This window comes from Trematomus bernacchii, unplaced genomic scaffold (assembly GCF_902827165.1).
Source record: "Trematomus bernacchii unplaced genomic scaffold, fTreBer1.1, whole genome shotgun sequence".
Taxonomy (NCBI): Eukaryota; Metazoa; Chordata; class Actinopteri; order Perciformes; family Nototheniidae; genus Trematomus; species Trematomus bernacchii.
In genome coordinates this window covers 1,648,464-1,663,577 of record NW_022987727.1, presented here as the reverse complement: position 1 = coordinate 1,663,577, position 15,114 = coordinate 1,648,464, and the positions used below count along the sequence as shown (strand labels likewise).

Genomic DNA, 15,114 nt, shown 5'->3' with positions numbered 1-15,114 from the left:
GTTATTTTTAATTATACAAATAATAAACAACACCTGCAGTGAAATATACCTCTACAAATGATCTTCGTAGAGTTTTCTGGTTTCTTCTCAGAATCCACCATTTTGGAGATTAGGTGAATTTGAATGTCAAATTGCCTGTATGAATTTGAGCAAAATATGCGCATCATATATGTTTCATAATGTAACGTACTCTTCCTCTTGCCCCGTAAAGATTTAAAGCCCACATTGTGAGTATCAAACGATAGACCTTTTACTATTTAAGGCCATGCAAATAACCACTGTGAGCTGGCCTTCTGTAGACAACTGTGTTACGGGCCGTCTCCACGGCAGCGTTAAAAAATCTTGAAACGCTTCTGCCCATTCACTTTGAATGGGGTGACGTCACTTTTTTTCGCTTTCGCCGAAATGCATTGTGGGCAGGCGAGCGGAGATTCTCAGGATTTTCAAGATCCAAAGTTGAACAATGTTCAACTTTTGAAGCTGAGGAGGAAGCGTCAGCCAATCAAATCCCGTGTACGCAAATCTGACAGTTCAAGCTCTAGCCAATCAAACGGCGTGTATGCTGGGAGAGACAGACCGCAGGTCATTTCCTCATATTCCAAAACATGGAGGAGAAATTAGCGGTAGCGAATCAATCACCCGGTGCTTTATGACCAGACCTACCGGGATATAAACCGGAGGAGCCAGGCATGGAGGGAGGTGGCAGAGACAGTGGTATGTTTTCGCCTGTTTTGGGGAGTTTATATCCAGTTTACTTCGGGCTTTTTGGCTTCATATGTCGCGGGCGGGAGATTCATGTGATTGGTTGATCGCAAAAAATCCCCAAGCCTCAGATACGCCCACCTCCAAGATTTTTTTAACGCTGCCGTGGAGACGGCCCGTTACAGTAATACATTTGATGAAAGATCTCTTAGAAATACTTAGTTAAAAAAAGAAAAAAAAGGTTTTAAGATTTTAGTAGGTTGTGCCATGATAGCCGTGTGATTACAACACATCCACAATGTCACTGGTCCAATTCTATCATGAACCATTTCTGCTTGTCAGACCTCTTCTTCATTTTAAGTTTGAGACGATTATTTTCATTAGTATTTTCTCAGTGAGTGTTGAAATACACTGTAATGTAGAGTATGCAGCGAATATATTAATTAATTGTAATCTTTGGTTGACTGAAGACAACACTAAGTTATTTAGTCTGAGGGATGCAACGAACCAACCACCTTCAAATCCCAAAGTAGACTCCTCTGGTCATCCTTGCCTCTAATAATAGGAAATGATATGTATTGGTTATACATATTTCAGAGTATTTCTCCTTGCTTGCCAAGAGGTCACTTGAAAGAGCAATTCCCATCTCAATGTGACTTTCATGTAAAACAAAGCCAAAGGAATTGCAGACTGCAAAATTGAAAATTCAAATGCATGTATTCGTAAGACTTTGTTCCTATGAATACCAAAGGCGAGGGTTGTACAAACACACAAGAACAAAACCGCTGCGCCACCCACCAGGCAAATACGTCTGGAGGACAAATTGGAAATTGAATCATAAACTATAAAGAGCCAAGGTTGAGTTCAGCTGTGGAAGAAAAGAGAGTCTAGATGGAGGTGGAGAGAAGAAACGAAAAAAACAGCTGCATTAAATAAAAGTTCACTCTTTCTCTCCTGCCCCTGCAGAAATTCACGCTGTGCTACCTGATTGAAATTTCCTGGTTTAATAGCTGTGAAATAAAGTAAAATTCCGGAAAAGGAGGAAAAAGAGAATATGAAAAAGAGGGCAAAAAGGAGGGATGGAGTGGTACCAAAACGTAGCGAGAAGTCCGAAAGATGAATGGATTTAATGAAAAGTGAATTACTGTATTACTTCAATAACTGCAATCAAGGTTCATTAGCAATTGCACATTTAAATGTGTCTCCCTGTAGTTCTCTTGCCTAAATGTTAATCCACACTACTACTGTAACCTCCTAGTTCAACTCAGTGGTTTAACCAAAGGCGGAGAGTCAATAAAGGCTTAAGTTGTACTCAGGAAACCATACAGATGTTCCAGGCTGGGTCTATGCGGGGTTGGCTGGTGGGCTAACAGGTAACGATTAGCGCTAATGAATGCAATGAGAGGGCTGCAATGAGGTAATCTCACTGTGCAGCCAGAGGAAACTCTCCATTTGCACCAATTAGAGCAAACACATAATCAGACAGTGGCCATTTCTCCCAGACACATACTGTAAATGCTTTAATTGTTCATTCTCGAGGGTTCAACGCTTGGTGTGAGTGCTGGGCGAGAATAATTTCCTCTGCATCTTTCTCTGATTGTTGTGTTTGCCAATAACATGTTGTAATGTTGGATTTTCTCTTTGTTATTTATCCTAATCGTAACTTTACCTGTACCTTAGGACTTTGATACGACAGTGCAAAAGGAAATCTTTGGGTCTTAGTGGATCACTGGCTTAGGTACATATTCATATGACAATGTTGTAATAACTTGGTGCCTTTTCACTTTATACTGCCAGAAAGCCAAAGTTCTCACACGTGTTTCACATAATTCGTCCTACGAACTTTAATGCTTACCTGATTTTTCCGCCAACAACATAATAACTATGACATTCATGGTTATGAGGGAAATGGCTGAACAAGTGGTGATCCCCTGCCTTTTTTTATAGTGCTATTATCAGCTCAAAATTTGCTTATGAATACCTGAAAAACTAATTAAAATAATGGCATGCTAACATGCCAAACTTAGATAGTGAACTTCTGAAGCTGCTGATCATTATCTTTTATGGAATCGATGAGAAAACATGTTCCATGATAAAGGATTCCTAAGAAATAAGAAATGTAACATTACATTATATTTCATTCTTCAGTTCTTGAGGTATGAGAGATATAAATCAGCAATACACCGCTACTGTTTTATCTCGTGAAACTATGTATCATCTGGAATCTGCCCTAAAACAGATAAATACACAGATAAATGGCAAACACGGCAGACACACATAGTTAGATATATTCCCAGCAAATGGCTAGTCTTTAGTAACCCAGCCACACACTCACTGTCCGCTTTTTTTTATCTGTCGACCTGGTTCTTCAGGCATCGGCCATGAATCATACCGACTCCTAGCAGAGTGCATCTCGCTGTCTGGCATCACCTTTCTACTTTCATAGATATTCATTTTCTGCACTTGGGGGAAAATAACAGCTATAAACACACTCCCCCTTGGTAGAAATAATATTTGAGTGCATTGTGAGTCTCTTGTTAAATATTTCAGGAAACATCTGCTTGACAGACATTAGAGAATATATATCTCCTCTCCACATCCCTTGAAAATGCGGTGGAAACATGTCTGACGAGTAATAAACACAGAAGATTATCCTGTGATAGACTACAAAAGGCCAGAGTGCTTGTAGCCAGTCATCAAATACTCTCCTAGCCCCTTAATAACTGAATTCATCATGGTTAAAACAACACATGCGTTACCAAGGACACACTGATTGGAGAAGGTGAGTTTATGCAAATGTGTTTCCTTGGAATTTGTCAACACCTATTGAAGTGCAGCGAGGGAGAAAAGATGAGACAGAAAGAGAGCCAGGGGCTATATAATACCCATAATGACGAACAAATGGTTTGATCATAATTAACAGGTATCTTGATTGCTGTAAGGCAGTGGGACAAAGATCATGCGTCCTTGGGGGAAACCAGTGTGACAAAATGTAACTTCATTTTAATTTGATGATCAGCCAAATGGTAATGTTTAATCCTACCATGACCTGTTTGAACTACAAGAGGTCTCGGAACTACCTCAATTCCCCATCAAGTCAAGTCAAGTCATTGATTTGCTAGCTCTTCATGGCAAATGTGCCTAACAATGTGTACAACATTACCATAGCCTCAAAATTACCCATGATCCCTCATCGTGTCTGTTACAATTTGGACAGTCTCCTACCGTTGTGTTTTGCTTTGACTTAGTGTGGAACTTGAACATTTTTGGGTTTCTACATTATTTAGCATTCTCTCCCGGGGCGTCCGGCTCCTACAAAGGGTACACAAATTAGTTTTTTGTACTTTTGGCTAAATGTAATTATTATGTTGAGGGGAACTCTCTCTAAATAATTATTTGGTGGAAATGCACACTACTTAGGTGTCACAAGCTGTAAAGGTTGGGAACCACTGGCTTACTATTTAAGTTTAATATTAAACAATAGGTATGTTGCTAGGGTCTAATTCATAATTTCTTGTTTCAGTCCGTGCCACCTGATCTAGCAACCTGTGTGGGGGAGGTGTGTATGGACGCAGCGGTCCTCTACAGCAGGTGGTCTCCTGTGACAAATGTGGTTCCCAAAAGACTCCATGCTGTAAAAGTCACACTCACTTTACTGTGATCAAATCAAATCCCTCTCCATATTGTACCATAGTCCCATAGTCCCATGCTCTAACTGCCATTTTACGGGGACCTTAACACCCTAGCTCTAATTCTTATCTCCCGTCATGCTCTTCACTCAATGAGAGCAACTTCTGTTCAAACTGTTCATATGAACTGCTTCGTTGTGTCAATAGCAGTCACTGATCTTGCCACTAGACAATGAAAACTGATTTTAGATAATAAATAAATAAATAAATATGTAGGCAGGAGTCAATGATGTACTGAATGTATTTGCTGACTTATGAGGAGAGTAATAGTTCATTTATCACGCTTTTTTCTGGAAAACTATTTCTTTATTCAAATGTCACAGCCATGAAGCGAAAAGCATTTTTCCAAAAAAGATTACGATGCCACTTATTCTCATGTGCATGAAATAGCCACAGAAAGACACCGCACATTCATTTGAAGTAAATCATGAGCTCCAAAATGAACATTAGGGATACCTAGAGTTAATTTTAGTATTGTAAGAGACTCAATGATGATCATTTGCTATCTATTATCTGTCCTACTCTTTATAATTACTTTATTTTAACAATTTATTCCTCTTTTTCACTCTCTTATACATGGAGAAAAACACAACATAAACACACACGCTTCATTTCTCAACCAGTGAAATAAACCAGGAGAGAACGCTTGGATGTTCGTCAAAATTGTAATCTTCAGCTTGAATTTTTCACAGGCCATATGGAGGCGTGTTGTAGACGCAGCAGAGAGTGCAGTTTTACTGTGGAGTAGCCTTTAAGGAGGGCAGACAGCCTGTCTCCGCACATCACATTAGAGAGCCTCTTTGAGTGTGCATGCATGTAAGCGTGTGTGCATGTTTTGTGTATCTTTCTGTGTGCATTTACTGCAGGCCCGTGTGCCTCCCTGACTGAGTGCACATGTCTCTCTGAGCCTGTGTGAGAGTGATTTAGCCCATGCATTATAGCACACCTATACATCTATGTCTTTACATCTCTGTTTGCCCTTCTTGGCAGACAGAATGCCTTTCAGAGTAAGTTAAATTCTGAGCAGCCTCTAATCAGTGGCGATGTATGGAGATTGCAGCCCATAGACCGAGAATCAATGACTCGACAGTGTGTGGCGAAGTGATCAGCATAATCGCTGTTTCGCTTTATTTCAAAATCCAAGCCAAGCTGTTTCTTTAGGACTATTGGCAAAGCTACTGAGACGTTTAACCAAGGCCTATCTACAAATAAGATCTCTTCATTTTAGGAGATCTGTACTCCGCTGAGTGTTAGAGCTCTGTGGTCTGGGTGTAAAGCCTGATCTTTTTCACACAATTCTGTAGTGATCTATGATTAAGCATGGGAATAAGAGAATAAGACAGGAGGATGGATGGTTTAACAGATGGAGAGGCACCAATGGCAAACGAGAGGCATATTTTTCTGTTCTGGCCTGAGAGATAGAAATCTGGAGAATAAAAGGGGAGCAGAAGTTAGGCAGGCACACACACATTCCCACACAGACAAACACACACACATACACACATGCTGAGACTTCTTTTGCCACATCTAAACCGCCTCCACTTTCCTCCTGAGGTCGCCACAGCTGTCAGTTGTTAGCACACAGTTCTTGAGTTAGTAACCAGAACACACAAACACACATATGGTCTGTGCATGTGGCCACAAATTAAAAATAAATCAATTCTATGCTCATGGGATCAGGAGCTTAAGCTCTTTTCCACTGCAAAAGGCAGGACAACTAAAACAGGAAATATTCAACATTAAAAGAGAACATACACTGCTTCCATTTTCATCAGCTTCATTTTCAGTCTTATATATTACAATCATTTTGGGGGGGATTCCAGCATTTATGTGAGTGTAAGAGATGGAGACAGTTTGTGACATAAGGGTGAGAGTGTCAACCTTGGAGTGACCTAAGGGATTGTATTTAGTAATTATCTGATTACTCGTCTGTTTTTCCCCTCTCGACAACCTGCAACTGGATAACGCTGTAACTCCCTGATTACAACTTACTCTACAATCAATCACCCATTAACGGGAGCACTCAGGCGATACACGTGCCCATAACACCCCCCCCCACACACACACACAAACACACACACATATAACCGTGTCCGACTAAAAGACCGACCCCACCATAACCATGAGAGATTCTTTAACGACACAAAACAAAAACTGCTGAATGTATCTCCATCCTCTCTCTGCCTTTTCACCGTATTTCCATTTATGAAAATGTTTGCCCTTGCCATGTTTAAAATCTCTGTGTGAGAGAATATGCCTAGCAGCCAGGGAACAGCAGAGTCAATCTTACACACAAAGACAAATAACATACACACACACACAAAGCTGTTGTTATAGGTAGCTGTATTCCAGCAAGGACACACACATAAACTCACACAAAAACCTTGTATTTTCTTAGAAGTGATAACATTATGAGGAACTCCCAATTTCCACACAGAAGGCCAAAGGATTCACTCACGATCCATCTCAGATGCTGCATTCTTTTAGAAAGATTTAAAGAAGAGACTCATCAATCATTTTGCCTTTCAGTCATCCCGCTAATGGAACATCGGTACGAGGCAGATGTTCAGACACACAATTCACTGACTGCAGTATAAATATCTTTAGCGTCAGTGACGTGAGACGCGCGGCAACAACAATGTCAAAGACAACCAGTTCAGATGAAGGGCAGCTGGTGCATGTCACTTTATCAAGACATGAAAGCCAAAGGCAGAGCTTAACATTTTCAAGCCATCACTGCCCTTCATATACCGTCAAACCAAAGACGAGATTCACAGTCATCACTTCCTGGTTGTATCCTTAGGCGATTTTGTCATTGTCCATTACTTATTTTGGTCAGATTTAACATGTTACTCACGTCCCTGGGTCTATCTCCTTTTTGCTCCACGAGGAAGAGCAGTGTTTACCACGTCTTTTACCGAGGCATTAACCTTTACAACTTGTAGACTGACATCTTGCAACCCCTAGTGCTCCAAATGTGTGCATCTTTGTAGACATCAGAAAAGAGGACACTTGACGGACAACCACATTTTATTTTTAAGAAAATGTGTTTTTTTAAATAATAAAGACAATACATTTGGTTTGATTCAAACCATCCTCATTGACTAAATATGTCTGGAAAGTCTTCTTAAAATAAATTTGATAAAAGCTCTGTATTCATAGACAGGCAGCAGGTACGTCATGCTTTTTCCCCCGGGGCAAGGTAATTTTCAGTGTCACACACAGGTGATCATTGTAAAGCAAAGAGGCGAAGATACCCCGCCTCTGGGCTCAATCACGCTTGTGACTCAGCTCCTTGGCTTTAATGGGGGGGGGGGCTCACACAGCAAGGGATTTGTAATCCAAAAGACTCAGTGCTGTAACCTACGGGCATTTTGGAAAGACGCCCCACTCTGACGGGGACTGAAAAGACGTGAAATCCCCTGAACTGAAAAGACCTTCCTTGTCGGATTACTCGCATTCCCCTTCTTTTCATTAAATAACTTATTGTGCGTTCTTCCTGGCAACTAGCCTCCGTGGTCTCGTATTTTGTTGTGAATCCAACCTCTGCATTCCCTCGGGTGGCACACGGCCTATTCACTCTCACTTTACAAAACTTGAAAAGAAATTGGCTGCAGAGGCTGCCTGCTGTGGTAATTCATGATAGATCCAATACCGTGAATGCTGCACAAAGCATCACCCAAGTGAGAGGATGATGTACTACACACACACACATGATTGGGCTTACAGTACCTGTGTGGCTCCTGTGTGCCTGTGTGAGGGAGGCCAGACAGAGGGACAGCAGTAGACTCCACACCCCCACTCCACAAATGCAAGGGCCCCGTTCCCGCATTCTGCCGAAGAGAAAGAGAAACAAACATTAGAGAACACACACTCAATAAAAGATTGTGTACTGTACACATGCCTTTATCAACTGTTGGTATGTGAGCACAGATTATTCACAATTACTGGATTTAAGACATGCTACCAAGATCAATCCTGACGATTTTGGTAATCTATCAAGGATTGAACTTGTCGAGTGAAATATCTCCATGTCTACTACATGGATTAGGAAAACATTTGGAACAGACTTTCATGATTCCTTCCCATATGATGAATACTCATAATGTAAGCCATGCCCTGATCTCTCCTCTAAAGCTACAATGAGCTTGACTTTTGCAGATGTGAGAGAAATGTCTTAACAACAATTGAATGGATTTGTGAATTAAATCAAATGAAATTAATTTTGGTGATCCAGTGACTTTTAAAATAGCGCCACCATGAGGGAAAAATAAAGAAACTAATTGATGTATGAATAAATACATGAAAAACTAGAAAAAGCCTCAGCTGTTCTTTGTGTTCAGTGTAAATTAGCCAATGTTTGAATGCTAACAAGCTGAACTGAGATTGTTAACATGGTACAGTAAATGTTATATAAGCTTTGTTATAGTGGGCATTTTAGCATTAAGCTATCACAGCCTAACAGATATGTTTGCATGGCTGCAGACATGTAATGTTGTTAAAGCCTAAATGCTCAAATGTTAGACAACCTGTTCAATGTTAAACTTAAAGACACAAACAACATTCACACAAACCATAGAGCACCGAACTGAAAACAAATAATATATTTACTCAGGGAAAATGATTGTTTACTGCAAAAACATTCAAACAGAAGGGGATATGGTGAGTGACTCAGAGAGAGAGAGGGAAAGACGGGGAGAGAGAAAACATTACTTTGGAAACTCCGTTTGATTCTCTATCTTGGCAGCTAACAGAAAACGTCAAAAACACGGATAAGCCAATTTCTTATAATCAAGCCCACATAGTTATATCCAGTGATTACCTACTTTGTTTGTGTTTGCGTATTTAGATAGTTGCTAAAAGACAACATATGTCGAGTGAAGAGGACTGTAATCCAAACCAAAACAGTGCAAAGCTTTAGTTTGCACACAAAAACCTCACAAACAAGAAATAAACCTTCTAATAATAAAAACTTTAATCTCATAATAATGAAAGTTTTCTCAAGAAAATTAAATCAACATATTGTAATAAAAAAGAATACCAACCAGTATTATGTTTCATTATACTTTTCATATTAAATGTAACATTTGTATTATATAACTCTAGGTCGGATGCAGATGTGCAAATGCTGGCAGGTGTTTGCATCGCAGTGGTGAGCAGGGATGCATATGATTAAAGCACTTTGTCTGTGGTGGAAGTTTCTGTCCCACTCAGTGCTCCGAATACAAACAAACTCTTTCTCCACCGAGGAAACTGTCTTTGTGAGTAAGCTTGTATACGTGTTTAAGTGTGTAAATAAATAACTGCAGGAGGCTAGCAGAGCAAAAGCAAATGTCTGAGAGTAAAGAACAACATGAAGAGGAACGTAACAACCCATTTAAGCCGAAACCTGTCATGTGAACTTAAAAATGTGAAAGGAACTAGGTATATTTAAGTGGTTGGGAGGATGTAGAAACACAGAACCCTTTATTTAAATCCAACTACTACTCTGGTTTGTAAAACCTTAATGTCTTTGCACCTCCAAGAGTTGATTTCTGTCTTTTTATGTCTCGACAGGGAGCTTTTTCTCAGATTGGAGTGAGCATGTTGTTGCTTTGTCCCCTTTTCTTTCTGGTATAGGTTTAAATCTCTCACTGCAAGGAACTCTAAAGACCATAATCTGATACAATAGAAGAACTCAAAATTGGATTCAATGTTAAAAACACAGTTTTCCCCAAAATTGAGGAACCATTTTCTTTCTAACATACTACACCCTTCATTAAGTAAGAACGAGCCTCTCACTTACTAGTAGAGCCAAGCATTCTTCTGCGCAGTGATTTGGTTTTCTGGGTGTAGTTTTGGTAAAAAAAAGAATATATATTTCATAGATGTTATCAATAATAGATTAACTTGTGTAACCTGGACATGATTTTTGGAAAGAGAAATGTCCCCTGTTAAGTTTTTCAAATTGTAATATTTTGCCGCTTTGAGCATAACAACAAAAGTGCCATTTACTTCCATTCTTCAGAAGAAAGCAGGCATATGCAAGGCCAATATCACCAAGACTCTGCAACTCACATCAGAACATTAAGGATTGATAATTAGCAGGTACGAGGGAAATGTGCATTTTAAATGTTGCGGTCAACTGTACATTTAAATGATTCTCTATTACTTTTTATAATGGTTGACTTTTCTCTTAAGCCAGCAAATGTGAAGAAAAGAAAAAAAGATTCTTGTAAAATACTTTTGAGCAGACATGTGATGATGTAAGTAAAACAAAACAACCTTTCGAGGTTTGTGAGAGAGTCTGTGCAGATTAGCTTGGTGCAGATGAGACTATACACACGGCTGGTTGGGTCTCAGTATATGTGCTGATGTGATTATATCTTCAAATGCGTGTGGGTATATAGTCACATTAGTGTGTGTGTGTGAGAGAGTGTTTTTGCCATGAGGAAGTGTGTGTTAAACCCTGGCTTGAGTTCTGAGTTGGTTGTGTGAGTCATCTGACTACATATAGCCATGCATTTGAAGAGCTGGGAGGAACTGCAAAGCCAGACCGGCTGAGCCAAGGCTTTTTGTGTTTAGAGGGCATCACACACACACAGAATCATACACATCTCCGTTTTATTGTCGCTTTTTGCCCTTTCTCCCATTTATCCTCATTCCTATTTCCTCTTCTCCCTCCCTCCCTCCCCCTCTTCACCCATTTCTCCTGTCCACATCTATGCTCTGCTTGTAGTAAATGATAAGGAGACAAAGCAGAGAAGCAGCCTGCTGCCTCTTCAGCTCATTTAGACACACAGCAGTGTTTGTGATGATGCAGTGCCACTTCATTTTGGCTGGTTGTTTGGTCTGTCTGCCGCAGAAATTAGTGGGTGTGCGGTACAGAAATGAATTCAGAACGGAGCGGGAAAAGAGAGAGAGAGAGAGAGAGAGAGAGATCAGGAGGTGTGTGTGTGTGTGTGTGTGTGTGTGTGTGTGTGTGTGTGTGTGTGTGTGTGTGTGTGTGTGTGTGTGTGTGTGTGTGTGTGTGTGTGTGTGTGTGTGTGTGTGTGTGTGTGTGTGTGTGTGTGTGTGTGTGATTGCTCAGGTACACAGGGTCCTGATCAATAGCATCTAAGCAGTTTGACTACATCATCAGTATCAAACTCAAGAGCCGATGGTGACACACACACACACACACACACACACACACACTCACACGTCGGCACAACCTCTCATATAGAAACAAAAAAACAACAGTGATTTCATGCTTTAATAAGCCTAAAGAACTTTCAAACTGATCTAATGAGACTGCTGAAAAACAATTGTGTTTGCATGTGTTTACATCTGAAGCATGTTATTCCCATGCATGTTCGGAAATGTCTCCAGCAGCCCCTTCAGGAAGTAGACGTCAGGTAGAACTCCTCTAATCATATCCACCCGTATAGAAAGCAGCATTGGATCCTATAACCCTGGATGATGTAGCTTTCATTAACGGAAAACAGTGAAAGAGAAAGGAAGAGCGAGAGGAGAGAGGGGTAGAGCTGGAGAAAGAGTGGTGGTCTCCGATGAGTTCTGCAGTCTGTTCCTTCCCTTTAATTAGTCCCATTGGAATGGCCTCCCGCTCCATGCGGCTGATCAGCTTCCCCTCTATATCTCCAGTGTGTGTGTGTGTGTGTGTGTGTGTGTGTGTGTGTGTGTGTGTGTGTGTGTGTGTGTGTGTGTGTGTGTGTGTGTGTGTGTGTGTGTGTGTGTGTGTGTGTGTGTGTGTGTGTGTGTGTGTGTGTGTGTGTGTGTGTGTGTGTGTGTCTTAGCCAAAGCCGGACAGACATCTCACGGGTATCTGAGCGCTGGTTTATCTCCCAACAGGCAATGAGAAATGTAGTGGAAATACATTCATATTCAAGGGGTTTTCATTCCCTGAGATATGCATTTGGAAAAATAGGATGCCTGTTCTTTCTAGATCAGTTAGTGTGATAATTAACATGAAGTGGTTTTGATGTCAGAAGATATACAGAACTGAATCTGTAGTTTTTAATATTAAGGAAGGATTTTCAGTCAGTGAAATCATTTGTACTTTGATTTGTACATGGCTCTGTCAATGTAAACAAAGTGGCTTAGACTGAGCCACACAACACTAGGACAGTAGGGAGGGATATTTGTTTATCTGCTCTCTACCTGTGAGTAATTATTCATAATATGCTGTTAATTATAATACTAAATATGCTCATAATCAAATTAGATTTTCCCACGTTGGTCCTGATTAGGCAGGATGATAATCTCCAAAACCGTCCAATAAATACATTACATGTCAGTCAGAATAACTTTATGTTTACTCATCTTTATGTATTACTTGTAAAAAGACTGAACTGGAACAGAAATAAATATTACTAAATGACATGTATTCTCTAGACCAGACCAAATGTTCTTCACTGCAGGTGAGAAAATCCCAGTGGTTATTTTTAGTCATATTAATTTTAATGATATTATTACATGTCAGAAAAGACTAATTGACCTACTTGTGTGTGATATATGTGATCCCTACAAGCTGTTACCTGGTCTGTGCATGTTACTCTGTCTTTGTTCGTGAAGCGTGCACGTGCTCTCGCTCACGCATTTGTACGACTGTGAATAAGGAACAGTATATATAGCTTTTATTCATCCTGACTATTCAGAAGGGAGATGACTATCTCAGTCTCCTGTGGAGTGCTACCAAGGCTAAGGTCATCAGATACACACAGACGATTACCGTGCTATTCAAAGTACCAGTATCAATAGAAATGGAAGATATTGTCTGATATTGTCAAGAGGCAGCGTAGAGAGACTACAGGACAAAGAGAAGATAGAAAGGAAATATATAAAAGGAAGGAGACATAGGCATAGAAGGAAATTGAAGAACCAAAGGCTTCAAATATCTTACAGTTTATTATGTTTTCTCTATTAATCAGTAGATAGTATTGCATGTGCAGCTGTTTTGAGCAACACCATTGCAGCATGGCTCTTGGGATGACAATGTTGGTCTGTCAGACAGTCGGTCAGTTACACAGTTGCTTCGTTATGAGTGCAAATAATCAGTTGAAATCATTCATAGTGTTTTGCTTGGTAAAACACATTACAGACCTGCTATCAAGGCTGTTGAAACTGAAATGTCTTTTTTCTCAACTCTGTAGGCAAAGTTTAATTCATCAATCTATACCCAGAATTTGTTTTCCAATGTCAAAGTCGACTGGAGCTTATCCCAGCCTTAACTGGGCGAGACAAACACATGCACACACATACAGTACAAACAAACCAGATATGTCACACAGAGAATCTAGTTAAGGTCAAAACCTTCGGTAACTTGAATAAGAGGAAACTATACTTGCTACACCAGAAGAGAAATAAGCAATAGAATGCTGCAGATGCGTGTGTGTCCATCTTTTAATATTTGCAGAGACACAATAAATGCGAAGTTGCTAAGTTAGCACACAACTGTGGGTGAATGTAAGGATGCAGCACGGTAATTTGTCAGAAGGAATCTGTGTTTTTCTTATGACTTAATTGAAGGGTTTGTTTTGCAGCCAGAGTTAGGACTGTGGCTCTCTCACCCTAATTGCAACCTCGGGAGGTTTTGGCTTGATTAGGCCTCCCTGATCCTGCCAGGGGCATACGTGTGTCTGTGTGTGTATGTCTGTGTGTATACACTTGAGAGTGTGTTTCATGTTAGCTTCATTAACGAAATCCACAGTTTGGCCTTTGTGGCTAAATTAACTCCATGTGACCTCCGGAGAAAGCCAGGGGCTCCAAATTAAGCCTCCAATTTAACAAGCATTGTGGAAATTCAACAATGCATGTGTGTGCACGTCCAGGGAGAGGAAACAGGGATTGGAAGATTGTAAAAAGGGAGAGAAAATGAGGAATGGGAAGCTTTTGACCCGCTCTTCCTCCAAACCTCAGCCTCTTATATTTCTTTGCACTAGTATTTCAGCTGTAATCTATGACTTCAGCAGATTGCACATCAGATACTTGACATTCCCATCTATCAAATCCGATTTTGCCTGCTGATACATGTGTGTCTCTAACACATCCCTAAATCTTGATTCCACCCAAGGGTTTCATGTTCAATCTTTTTTACCTCTCGCTCTTTTGCTCTGTCTCTTTCTGCCGCCATGCTAACCTGGAGAATTCACTGCACCTAGAGGTAAAAATCCTGATGTCACCAAAAATCCATCTTCCTCGCACGACACAGCATCCCTAGGTCAAACACACATAAAGACACGCACGCCTGCACACGTACATAAACTACACAGAGTTGCAGAGTGTGTCTGCTGACAGTGCAGATCCAGGTGGTAAATGCAGTTAGGTTGTCTGAGACCTTCTATCACCTGCAAGTCCAACAGCATCAGACAATAAAAGAAAAAAGGGAATTGCCAGACCTCACCTACAGGCGTGAACTACACCACAGCTCGAAGCTGGCTTAAAACTGCAAAAACAACATCAAAGTATCTTTCTCTATAGAATACACAACACACCACTTTCATATTTATCTATCACATTTTGACTACACTTCAATTTTTCTGCAAGGTTCTTGGGCAATAAAAACACTTTGAACTAAATAAACAAATGCAAAGTAGGGATCTCTTGAAGCTTTGGAATTTAGAGAAATATATTAAAGGGAAATGCAAATGGCATGCACTGTGTGGTCCCTGTCGTGGGGAGAGAGGAGAGCGGCAGGCGTAGGGAAGCACAGGCAGAAATATAATCCAGCGGGGAAGAAATGGCT

The 15,114-nt window shown here is 40.4% G+C and overlaps 1 protein-coding gene across 1 annotated transcript in view; it reads right to left on the bottom strand.

Annotated features, from left to right (window-relative positions):
* LOC117494331 (chemokine-like protein TAFA-2) overlaps positions 1 to 15,114 on the bottom strand; it is a 70,706-nt gene that overhangs the window by 23,007 nt on the left and 32,585 nt on the right. The window contains exon 2 of the mRNA XM_034145190.1: positions 8,124 to 8,224. Coding sequence (XP_034001081.1) covers positions 8,124 to 8,223 — 100 coding nt within the window. The 5' untranslated portion in view covers position 8,224. The remainder of the gene's footprint in view (positions 1 to 8,123; positions 8,225 to 15,114) is intronic.